Raw genomic sequence first — 12,075 nt, 5'->3', positions numbered from 1 at the left:
TATGTGGCTTGTATTTATTTCCTTTAATCTTTTAAGTGCTGTTTAGTCTCTGTGATTTGCTGCGGATTCTCATTTCTGATAAGATGTGATGTCTTAGCAGCCACATAGCTCCTGCCTGCAGCACTAAGTGATAGAGTTGCAACCTGAGTGTGGTCCTTGGGCAAGGAGAGCAGGTGGTAGTGTTGGTTCAGGGGCTGTGGACATTTGCAGGTGCTATCTGGTCTTCATTTCTTCCGTGCACCATTCTTGTCCCCTTTCCCTGTATCAGCCAGGATTTAGACAACCCCAGAGAGACAGTAGACTAGGAGAGTCTATAAGGTATGACAGAACAGGTCTGGAGGGTAGCTGATTATTATACTCCCTTTGGAGCCATTTACCATAACATAATACATTTATTTTGGGTTTTCAGAGAAGTATCATACAGTGCATGTTCTGATATGAGTCTTTCTAGATAAATATCAAGTAGCTGATATGGCATTTCTTTCCCATCAAAGCCTTGTATGCCATTAACATATCAAGCTTCTTTTGATGTCATCACTGCTAATATTTCTCTTCTTAGCTTTAAGGTTAACTGCCGTGCATTCTGAGTTTCAGGGATGCTTCCTCCTAGACTGTGTTGCAGTCAACTCTAAGAATCCGAGGATCCTATTTTTCCTTCTTGACATTACAGCTTTAGCCTGAATTGGGGGTGGGGTGGGGAGAGGAGTACTAGAATTTTGTCTCTGATGCCCTTGGGTGACAGACTGGTATGCATCTGCTAATTATCAAGCCGCTCTCTTAAAAAAGAAGCATGATGCAGGCTAATACATCTACAAAGCTTATTAGTGGGTGTCTTTGGGCAAAAGCAGCTGAGTGTGCTGTGCTGTTTGTGAGCGAAACTTCACATTGCTTAGCGATCTGTGTGGTTTAGACATTTGGAAAACAGCCTTTATGCTGTCTCCCTTATGCTACCCTCCCTCGCCCACCCCTGCGTCACTGGAGATATCATTCAATGGCAACCTCCTCCTCCATTTGGGTGCTCTTCTCCAGCCTGGCTCTCTGACCTCACCAGCCCCAGTTCTCCTGTCTTAATCAATTAAGAAAGGACTCCGTCTGCACAGCCCCACATGCCCTCCCTCTTGGGAGGTGGAGGGCTAAGAGCAGAGCGGGCTGGAGATTCTTGAGCCAGCAGGTGCCAATGTTCCCAGTCCTGACTGATGGAAACATTGGCTGCAAAGGCCTGGAATCCTTGCCTCGCTTCAGGCTTTCTCTCAACTGCAAGGATTAGGAACCAGTTAAGTTGGTTCATTTGGAGAAGCAGCCGGGCTGGAAGCTCCCATGCCGCTCTTTCAAATACAACTTCATTTCTGATTTTGGTTATGAGAAAGCTCATCTGATTGCCCAGCAAAGCAAAATAACCAAAATTAACTCGAAGAATAACAATTGAGCATTCCCATATTTTGGGAATGGGGGTGGGTGGAGGGAGTATGCAGATCAATTATGATTCCTTTTTTTTTCCGATGGCAGAGGTGTTTACAAAATGCTTTAGTCGGTTGAAAGTGCACATTCAAAACGCTGCACCGTGAAGAGCGGCTGCCTTCACCTTTTCTAAGGTGGCCTCTTTGACTAATGCATTTGGTCTTTGTCATTGGGCCCCCAAAAGACAGCCATGAATTACGAGCGAGTGACTGAGCCTTGAGTGTGTGTCCTTTGATAGCCTGCCTGTATTTCACAGTCTGCCCTCCAACTGTTCACAATCTCATGAGCTGCCTGTATTTCCAGTTGAAGATGAGCAGCCGTCCACGCTGTCACCAAAAAAAAAGCAACGGAACGGAGGCATGCGGAACTCGCCCAACTCGTCGCCTAAGCTGATGAGGTAAGGACCAGGGCTGCGGGGGGGCTGCCTCTCCAGGGCCTTCTTTCCTGTCCCCTCTCTGCCACCTCCCCACCCTGCCCAGGATCCGGGCCTCTCCATCCTCAGCCAGACCCTGGCAGGGGGAGAGGAGCGAGATCTGTAGATGGCTTCTTAAAGGCTGGAGTATTTATTCTGTCAGCTTGTCAGCAGTTAATGATAGAGCTGAAAAATTTCTGTCACGAAAAACAGTTTGAAAAGCTGTTTGAAAAATACATAGGCTTTAAAGTCGTAGCTGTCACCATGTCCTGTCTGTGTGTAGTTCCTAAACAGCAGTGGCACTAATGACGGCGGGAGCCAATCAGAGGGACGCGCGTGGTTGGCTTGCCTCCGGCGACTCGCTTTCTGCTGGATCCCCTCCGAGGACTGTTTTCTGTACTTAAGGCCATATGTGAAATGTATCATCACAATCAGAAAGGAACCTGAAGATTACCTTCCTTTTATCCTGTCGATTGAAATCAAATTTCTGTTAATTGATTTTGACTCATTAAAAAAAGTCTAATAATCTGTGGACTTGCCAAAGCAAAGTTCAAAAGTAATCCAGTTCTGCTCAGGCTAAAACAGTATTAATTATGAAATACAGAGTGCGTTGTCCCTTTCCTTTCCTTTCCTTCCCTTCCCTCCCTCCCTCCCCTTCCTCCTTCTCTCAACTCTCCTCCCTTCTTCCTTCCCTTCCCTTCCTTCTCTCTTCTTTCCCTCCTTCCCCTCTCTCCCTCCCTTCCTCTCCCTCCCTCCCTATTTTTCTCTTCCTTCCTTCCTTCCTTCCTTCCTTCCTTTCTTTCCTTCCTTCCTTCATCATCGTCCCTCCTCCTCCTCCTTTTTCTTCTTCTTCTTCTTCTCCTTCTGTCTCTCTCTCTGTCTCTCAATATGTCGTCCTCTAGGAAGGGGCAAGTGAAAACAAATTTCAACAGAGATTTACAGGGTCCTATCCTTGGCCTATTCGTCTTTCCTCAACTCCTCCTTATCTTCTATTCATCAGGCCAACCCAGCACTTCAGTGAAATGGGAATGAAGTTTAGATTCACACTCCTCACCCTAAACAGGTTCTTGCCATCCCATGGGAATACCCACAGTTCTTGCAGTCACTTTCCTCTCTTTGTTGCAATTGGCCACTCCCTTCCATTTGATTAATGAAATAAAGTGATTTCTTCTCCTCTCCCCTTCTTGGTCACACTAGTGTCTACCTGGCCTCCCACGTTCACCTTTCCAGGGAGTAGGCAAGTAGTGGTTGAGACGTGGGTTCTCCATGGAATATTCACCCAGCCCTATCTCTTGTTTCATTATGGCCACCCATTCCTGTTAAATGTTTCCTGAAAAGTTCTCTATCTTACTCTTAGCTCAGCCCTGCTTGGCTGTCACTGATTTATATGCTTGTTTACAGTTTATGAGGAGGGATAAAATGCACCAACTGCCAAGCTTCTCATTTTTATGACGCCAGTTGTCATGCCAGCATTCATTTCCTATTTACTCACCTTTAGGCAATCACCTTATCTAATGCTAATAGTTTTATCCATTTAAAGTAAAGAGAAAGGCAGCCTCTTTCCTTTGCCTAAATTTAGAGAAGCAAATAAATAAGTAAAGAGAAGTCTGAAAAATCAGAAACCTTTGGAGCCAAATTCCCTGTCCCTGTTTACTATGTAAAGTATGGCTCGTTTCTTTGATCTTGAGTAATAATAATTCTGAGGAGTTACACTGTTTTCATAAGCTTCAAAGCTGTGTCAAAGTTTTGCTGCTTAAGGGTACTTCTTTATTCTGTTGGCTCTTGGGTACCAAGATGACAGGTCTTCTGTACGAGGTGGAGGCTTTTTTAAGTCGTAGCCTTCAGCAAAACATCAAATTACCAAATCCAGGGTAACATATTTCTACACAAATGCCTTTCCTGTAGATATATTATACCATATATATTAAATACTTTAGTGTTACACGCTACATTTTATGTGCAATAGAAAGTGATGGCTTGAGGTAGCCTGGGGGGACTTTTTTTTTCCACAAGCAGAAAAAGCTAGTGTATACGGTATCAAGTATGGTTTTTACAGGACTTTCTGCCCAAAGGCCTTTGTAAATAAGTAATGATCAACAGATTGGCTGTGGGTTTTTGAAAAGCATGCCTATGTCAGTTTGCATGATAGGGGAGAATTTTCAAAGTGGATCCTGCTTTCATTGCCTGCCGGAGAGGGACCGAGGGAGGCCGTCATCCTGGGCTGGAGCTGTCTGCTCCGTGGTCCATCAGAATTGCTAAACGTGGGTCTGGTGGGGAGCTGAAAGTTGCCAAGCTATACAACTCAGTCTTCTCATGTTGGTGCCTATGGGCTGCTGCTGCTGCTGCAATGGCTTCTGGCCCCCAAAGGCCTGCACCTCTGCTCAGCTGCAAGGGGCCATCCCACAACAAGCCCGAAGGTCTTAGAAACCCCTCCTTTACCTTGACTTTGAATGTCCCAGGGGCTGTTCCTACTCTGATGGGAGAGCAAAGACAGGACACTTGCTCAACCTTCTGTCTGTTTTCTTTCACTTTCCATGTGTAAATGAAGGACCCATGGGCCATTTGGTTTACTTCTGAATATCTGTTTCTGGTGCTGAGGTTGCCAGGGCCTAATTTTGCTGGAGCCCTCTTGTTTATTGACAGAAAGCAGAACTCATGCAGCACCTTCTGGCCCCTGCAGTGCCTCCCACCTCTTCAAACCTCCCCCTTCAGTTCTACAGCAGATAGGACTCTCAGGTCCTATTTCTGATGACCTGAACAGTCCATAAAGGAAGCTAATGACTTATTTTGGAGTGGGTTTTTCACCATGAGTTTGTGGCCTGCTGTTTGAGCAGAATCAATCATTCTGAACGTGGGCAGGTTTTAGAGGCCTATGGGCGCGGGTCGAATAGCTCCACGAGAAACCCGAGAGCTCTGAATGGACTAAGATGGGCTTTAATTTACCACTGTGGCTTCTGCAAATAAAACAGACCCCCAGCTGAGGTCTCCTTCTAGATCATCTGCCAGCATGAAGTGCTCTGGAGACTGATACTAATGATCTTTGTCTCCCCTTTGTTCTGGTATCAGGCTTACCCTGTTTTTTAAGTGACACTTAACTCTCTGTACAGTCATTAGGTGAAAAGTCTCATTTTGTGTGTCTGGATCCTGATATAGTGTGGTTTTTGGTCACCCTGACAGAATGCAGCCCTCGCGGCCAGACTGGGCCACGTGGTGTGTCTGCGCTCCAAGCCCTTGGCTCCTGGGCAGTAATAACTGTGGGCACCACATCTTCCGAGGAGTAACAGGCCATTCTGGGGGCCCAGGTTCCTAGAATAACATGGGATTACTCAGGGAGCCCCTCTTAGTTTTCCACTAAAGTCACAAAGTACCTCTTGCCCAGTTGTCTCTAGTCAGTGGGTTTTTGCCTTGTCAGGATAGGTGTGTCTTGCTTCAGTTGCACAACTCTAGAAGGAAAGGACTTTGCCTCTAAATAACTAAATCAGTGGTTCTTAATTTGGGAGCCTTTGACCAGAGCCCTTTGAACATCCAATAAAAGTTTTCTAGGAAAAAAAAAAGTACATGGGATACAATTTGCCTATGGTGGCAGCAAGTTCATGGATTCCCTAAGTCCCCCACCCAGGACCCCAGGTTGCAAATCACACTCAGTGCATTCCACAGCCGCCTTCAAGCGGTAGCGTTCACAAATGCTTTTTGGTTGATGAGAGTATTTCTCCAGTGGGCATATGGCAGAGAATAAATGCCTGAGTTGTCATGCTGTCTCCCCAGAAGGAACCCACAAAAGGCTATGCAGTTCAGCTGCCTGCATCTATTCATTTTTTCAGATTAATTCCCATCCAGTAAATGTTCGCTGAGAGCCTACAGTATTCAAGGTGTTATGAAAGGTCTTTGAGGGGTATAAAGAAAAGTGTCTTAGACTAAACTCCTGACTTCAAGTTGCTCATAGTTTAATGTAGGAGATAGACCAGCAGATACAGCAGAGTAGAGGAAGAATAACTTGGAAATTCTAGCATGACCTGTGCGAACAAAAAGAGCTGTGTTAACTCTGGTTTTGAGGGCTAAGCCTGTTTGGCAGAGGAGGTCTCATTTAACCTAGCCCCAAAGAATTCTCTACTGATAGTATTAGCTACCTTGTTCAGCATTTTCCAGGTGCCAGACATCATTTAAAAAACTGTAGGCCTATTAATTCATGCAATCCTAACTATAACTCTAAGAATAGGTATTATTCCTGCCCCCATTTTACAGTTGAGGAAGGTGAGGTACAGAGATGAAAAGTGGAGTAAGTCTAGTTGTTTTACCTAACGAGCATGATTTGAACCCAGTGGTTTAGTGTCTGAGCCCCCCTTTTATTAACTACTTCAATGTTCTGTCTGATGGAGGAAATAGGGAGAGTGCTCTGGACACAGCAGATGATTTTATGTGACTGAAGCAAGGTGCCTTTGGAGTAGCATAAGTGGAGCTGAAAATCTACAAGTAGTTTGGCACCCATTCACGTAGGGGAACACTTGCATGTTTCTGAAGAGGTGGTGTCATGCCTTAATTTGCATTTGGGGAAGATCATTGGTGGCCGTATAAATCGGGGTTTGGAACCTTCCATCAGAGCCTCCTGAGACACATGTTAAATAAATATGGAGGTGTGAAAAAGATGACCCAACCCAACCCCAGCCTCTGCCAAGGCCCTTTGGATTCCAAGCTTCATTGAAGGTCTGCTGTAGAACAGTGGACCAGGACTGAGCTAGGGAGCTTTACCCAGGAAGGGCATGTGTCATTCCTGACATCTGTCCAAGTTGCGTCTATTTCATCAGGGACTAGAAGACTTGGAGTAAGGGAGAGGACCATGGGCCATGGTGGTTTATGCAGTATATGTTGTATAGACGACTCGTATGATTTACAGCCTCCAGCGGGGCTGGCAAGAATAAATGGCAGGCACCAAAACCAGAGAAATTGAATGCTTTGAGAAGAGCTTCATGTCACGAGACCCAAGAAATATTAGACGTGGACCTTCCTGAATGGGAGGGGAAACATGATTCGAGGAAAATGGCTTATCCTCTTAGGCATCAACCGATCATTAAGAGAAGTAAACTCGTCTGCTTGTTAAGTCCCGTCCCCCCTCTTACATCTCATGACTTTTGTGGGGTCTTTTTATTAGGACTTCCCATGTTAGACTCTGCCAGTGTGAACGGTCCTAGTAATAGGAAGTGGCAAAATGGCCTGAGCCAAGTCAGAGTTGGGGATAGCATGCTCCTGTCCCCCAATTCCTTCCCCTGAGCAGAATAAAGAGAAATGGCAGTGACAGATTGGCTAAGTAAATTCACCTCTTAATGAACAAACAGATGACATGTGACAGGGCCCTGTGGGACTGGAGAAGAAGAAAGTAGTGAGTCTTGTCATACCAAGGCTTGGGGGAACTTGACAGAGGTCCCTGGACAGGTTGTACACTCAGCAGAGGTTCATTATCCTGCCCTCTCGTTTCAAGAGCATCTTGGACAATCTCCTCCAGGACTGAAGAATGTGTCAGTTCTCCTGGGTTGTCTCCAAAACATAAAGGTAGTAATTTTCTTCTTCCTCTAAGAATGGCAGCTGCCTAACAAGAGGTGATGTATTAGGTGACAGCAGTTCTCGATTGTTTGTTTACTTGTTAGGCAGAAAAATAGTGCAAGTGGATAGACATAGCAAAGCTGAAACACACCCTAGGTTTTGCCAGGGTGGTTAGAGTGTGGCCTGCAGGTTTTGTCAGTGTGGCTTCAGGGATGTCATCTGGTGGGAGATGGGGAGCAGTGGCATCTCAGGGGAGATTATCTTGACAGAAGAGGGCGGAAGCAGGGTTGAAGGATGACCCAAGAAGGAAGCCAGTATCCAAAAGTCACCGTCTGTACGAAGGAGCAGGAAACACGTATCTGCCCCCAAAAAGACACCCCCAGGAATGACAGGGACCCAGCTGGAACCATTTAAGGTACCGGAAATCCAAATATGGGTCTTTTTGAGGCCATCTGAGACTGCCGGTCCCGTGTGACAACACATTGAATGTTACATGTAAAGACTTAGGTTACCAGATCCCATGTGGTTTTCTGTGGAGCAGAAGAGGAGAAAGAGTAGAAAACAGAATTCTGATTACAAGTATTGCCCTTTAAGAAAACTGATATTTAATTTGCTTTTTACTATTTGCTTTTTTGCTGATTAGCTCATGGAAAAGAGAGCATCTTAAGTGTAGCAGCTAGGTTAAGAGTCTCTATCAAGTGTGGATGCAGCCACTCTAGTCCCGGAGAGGTACATCAGCTCAGATAGGCAAGCTGTGTGCAATTTTGTCAGCAGTCCTGTAACACCTCCATTTGAATAGCAGGGCCGGGACTAGGGTGAGGCAGGCAAGGTCCCAGATCACAAAAGTTACGAAGAAACTCCCTCTTAGATTTCTGCAAAGGCAGGGTTGACACTTGCGTGAACCTGTGAGGTGCCTCCTTAAATTTTGCACCCTAGATGTCTCACTCACCTCATCCTGGTCCTGGCCCTGTTGAATAGAACCACATACAGCCTTCAAGTCTGAGTGTTGCTAACAACTTTGGTAGGATTTACTTAAATCACTTTGGTTTTCAATATGGGCAAAAGTTTATAGCATTGATTCTCAAACTTTAAGCATGCGTATCCCAACAGATTCTCACTCAGTAGGTCTGAATTTCTAACAAGCTCCCAGATGACGCCAATGTGGCTGGTTTGGGGACCACACATGAAGAACCACAGCTTGTAAGAATCAAAGCAGAGGGAGAAGCTTGAATTGATAGGGGCCCACCCCTCAGAAATATTCAGACATTGCAGTGGAGCACAAAATAGTTGCTTAATTAAGAGGGTCTGTCTTGACCACCATTGGGCATCAAACCTGTGTCCTTCCTGCTGATTGGTTACAGCAGCAGGCCCCAGGCAAACTTGAGGCAACTGTGACTGGTCAGAGACATATTTCAGAGGCTCCCTTCAGATCATGAAGTTCATTATTATGGCATGTTCTCTATGGCCTAATTCAAATGCTGTCCCTATATGTGAAAAACAGGGCAGGAGCTCTGGTTGTTCCCAGAACAGATTGTCCCAAGATGCCAAAGTGAGTGGGCTCTTACTGGGCACATTTTCTGGTCTCCAGAAAAGGTCTGATGAGTCTCTGTTGACTGATTCAAGAGTATTCAGAGACCAGAAAGCATTCATGAGCTCTTTTGGTTGGTTGATCATTTATTAAGTATCTCCAGTGACCTTTCTGCTGAGTAGTGAATGAATATGGAGGAGTAAAATAGGTGTTCCTTGCCCACGAGGAGTTCACAATTCAATGCATGAGGCAGACATGGAAATTATCTCTGACTAAAAGTTCTGTCACATTTCTATAGGAGCACATAGTAAGGGGAGATGGTTTTTGTCTCTCTGTTTGGGGAGGATGGCTTCATAGGGAACATTTGAGCCAAGCATTGAGGCCTGGGAAATGTCCTGGTATATCCCAGCATGGTGTCTGCCATAATAGATGTTCAATAAAATCAGTATTTGCTACTTGGATGAAAGGCCTGCATAGAGATGAGAAATTCATCTTCATTTTATCAAGCCTCCCGTTTCCCAGGAAGGCCACTGCAGGGTCTGCCTCAATCGAGATGAGATGCTTGTACAGGCACAAAAGGCCTTATCAGGTAACGAGAAACGAGGTTGCAAAAATCAATCAGGGAAAAAGATGCAATTTTCAAACCATTTAGTAATTATTCTCTTTTGTAACTTTTTTTTCATGTGTTTGGTTACTTGTTCTTTAATATAAATTTCTGAAGTCTGTTGTTGAACCCACTGACACAGAATAGACTGGGATTTTCTTTATTTGCCTGTAAGGGAAATTGTACTCTTTAAAATATAAGATGAGTTTCCTCACAGCAGGTTTTCTACAAAAGGGATTTGTGGTTTTGCTTTAGGCTGTTGTGCTTCTGCTGCGGCAGGGCATTTAGTTCACTTCCTGAGATTAATTGACGGTAAGTGGCATTCCTTGCTCAACGATCCTCAAAACAATGATCTTTTATTCTTTATTTGAAGTCGGGCATGTTTAATTCCTTACTGTGGACTTTGGAGGTATGAGCTGAGATACGAGGAGCATAGATATGAAAAATTTAGCTCACTGGGGCTTCTCTATTGTTCTTTAAAAGGTAGATATTCTTAAACTGTGCCCTCAGTTACTTGGGACATGGCAAAACCTTGCCCAGCCTTAAATGATTATTGAGACTGCCCTTAGCACATCATCCTCACAAGGGCTCAAAGGTAATTTTCTAGTGATTATTCACACAAGCTGCCCAGTAAGATGCACATGATGCTGGCCTCCCTCTCTTGGTGGCTTGGGGCACTGTGACTTGGGGTGCTGAGATGGAGAATGAACAAGATACAGCTGTCTCCTGCAAGTGGGAAGGTGGGAGGTGCCCCCACCCCCACCCCCAGCAGCTCTGGCTTCCAGTCAAGCAGATCTCTCAGTGCAAATTCTTGCTCCTCCTCTCATTAGCTATGCAACTTTAGACACATTACGTAACCACTGTTTTCCATCTAAACCAAGGGTTTATAATCACAGAAATTACCTACAAGTGTTGATGTGATGATTAACACAAGGTGTAGGTAGAGTTTTTAGCACTGCTTCATTAGTCAGCATCAGTGAGAGTTCAGGTCATGGTAGCTATTCATAATCATAGTTTCAGTAGTAATAATAATAGTGGCATAGAAATAATTATAGTAACCCTGTATCTTTATTATTGAACTACCCTACCCTTCCTGCTTCCTCTCACCATATTCAGGGCAACAAATGCATGAATGGGTCCTAAACAAAGTATAAAGAATGATGCCGGTGATAATAATGAACACTTACTCGGGACTTGTTCCCCATCAGATTCTATGCTAAGAGGTGACGTGTATTTACTTATGTAATCCTCACAATAAATCCATTCAGCAGTGATGACAATTTATACTCCCATCTTACGGATGAAGAAACTGAGGCAAGGGGCAACATGGCAAGAAGTAGGTGAGCAAGACTTGAATCCAGACATTTTGGCTCTAGAGCCACTGTACTTAACCACCATGCTATGTTGTCACTAAGGAGATAGGTAATTTTCTGCCCCCAGTGGTGTCAACTCCCAAAACACCCCCTTTGGAGATCAACTCTCTTGGTTCAACTGACTAGATCAACTGGCTAGTGTCCAGGCTGCTTCTTTGCTTTGGACTGGTATTGATTCTCAAACACAGATGCAAAGTTAAGACTATGGAGAAGTTCCTCTTGGGCAGAGCAGATCTAATGGGGTATGTATGTTGGGGGTGGAGGATGTGTTAAGGAGGGGACAGACATTGGCTCAGACTCTTTGAAGAAGATATTGTGATCTCTGGTATATTTCCTTGAAGTTCCTAAACTACTGCAGGTTGCTTTTCTCCCTTAAATGAATGGGTAGGACCTAGCCCAATAAGGCAACTGAGGTCATCAATTAAGTAATACCTGGGACATGGTGCCTGTTTTTTTTTTTTCAAGGTCAAAAATACAGCAGATATCCTGCACTTCATAGCATTCCTGTTACCCTAAAATAAGGCATGCACATGGCTAAGCAGTTAGTGACAAAGGAGCCTTGAATTAATTATAGTGCATTTTAGGGGAGTTGGGGATTACTTTGTGAGTCAAGGAAATGTATGAAGTAACTAGGACGTGAAAGACAATATCCAGGATTGGTCCTCGGATCCAACTCAGTGGTCTGTGAGGAGTTGTCTGAGGGCCTTTGGAAGTGGTTATCATCATTTTGTAAACGGTTGATGTTAGGAGGCTTTGTTCTGGTGTTTCTAATGGCCCTCCTCTTTATGTGCAAGAAACTGCCCAGTTCTTCTCCTGATCCTCCCCTTACCCTTGGTTGGTCCTTGCTGGCAAAGTCTTGGACATTCTTCTATTAAGATAAACTCCAGAAACCATAATTCAGAAGCAAAAGTCTGTTTGGACAAATGAATCTTCTCTCTTCACCCGTGTCAGATCAGATGTCACAGCAGCAGAAGCTGACCTAAGGCTCTTGAAATTTCTGTAGGAACAGATATAGTAGAGAAATTTACCCTGTCTGGCCCCAAGAACAGCATTCTTCATTGCAGTGTAGTTATAGCTTCTCTTGTTGCTGGAATGAACTACATTCCAAGATTCCTCCTAGACAATGGAATCTACCAGACGTGGAACAGGGCTGGCTCTTAATAGT

The 12,075-nt window shown here is 44.7% G+C and overlaps 1 protein-coding gene across 37 annotated transcripts in view; it reads left to right on the top strand.

The window, feature by feature from the left end:
* The window catches only part of KCNMA1 (potassium calcium-activated channel subfamily M alpha 1), a 769,155-nt gene that overhangs the window by 672,594 nt on the left and 84,486 nt on the right, over positions 1-12,075 (top strand). For all 37 annotated transcript variants that reach the window (XM_037803851.1, XM_037803850.1, XM_037803849.1 and 34 more), the window contains one exon: positions 1,762-1,855. In XM_037803851.1, the coding sequence (XP_037659779.1) occupies positions 1,762-1,855 (94 nt within the window). The remainder of the gene's footprint in view (positions 1-1,761; positions 1,856-12,075) is intronic.

This window comes from Choloepus didactylus, chromosome 15, assembly GCF_015220235.1.
Source record: "Choloepus didactylus isolate mChoDid1 chromosome 15, mChoDid1.pri, whole genome shotgun sequence".
NCBI classification, from domain to species: Eukaryota; Metazoa; Chordata; class Mammalia; order Pilosa; family Megalonychidae; genus Choloepus; species Choloepus didactylus.
Note: the sequence above shows the minus strand (reverse complement) of the source record. Positions and strands in the feature narration are given on the sequence as shown.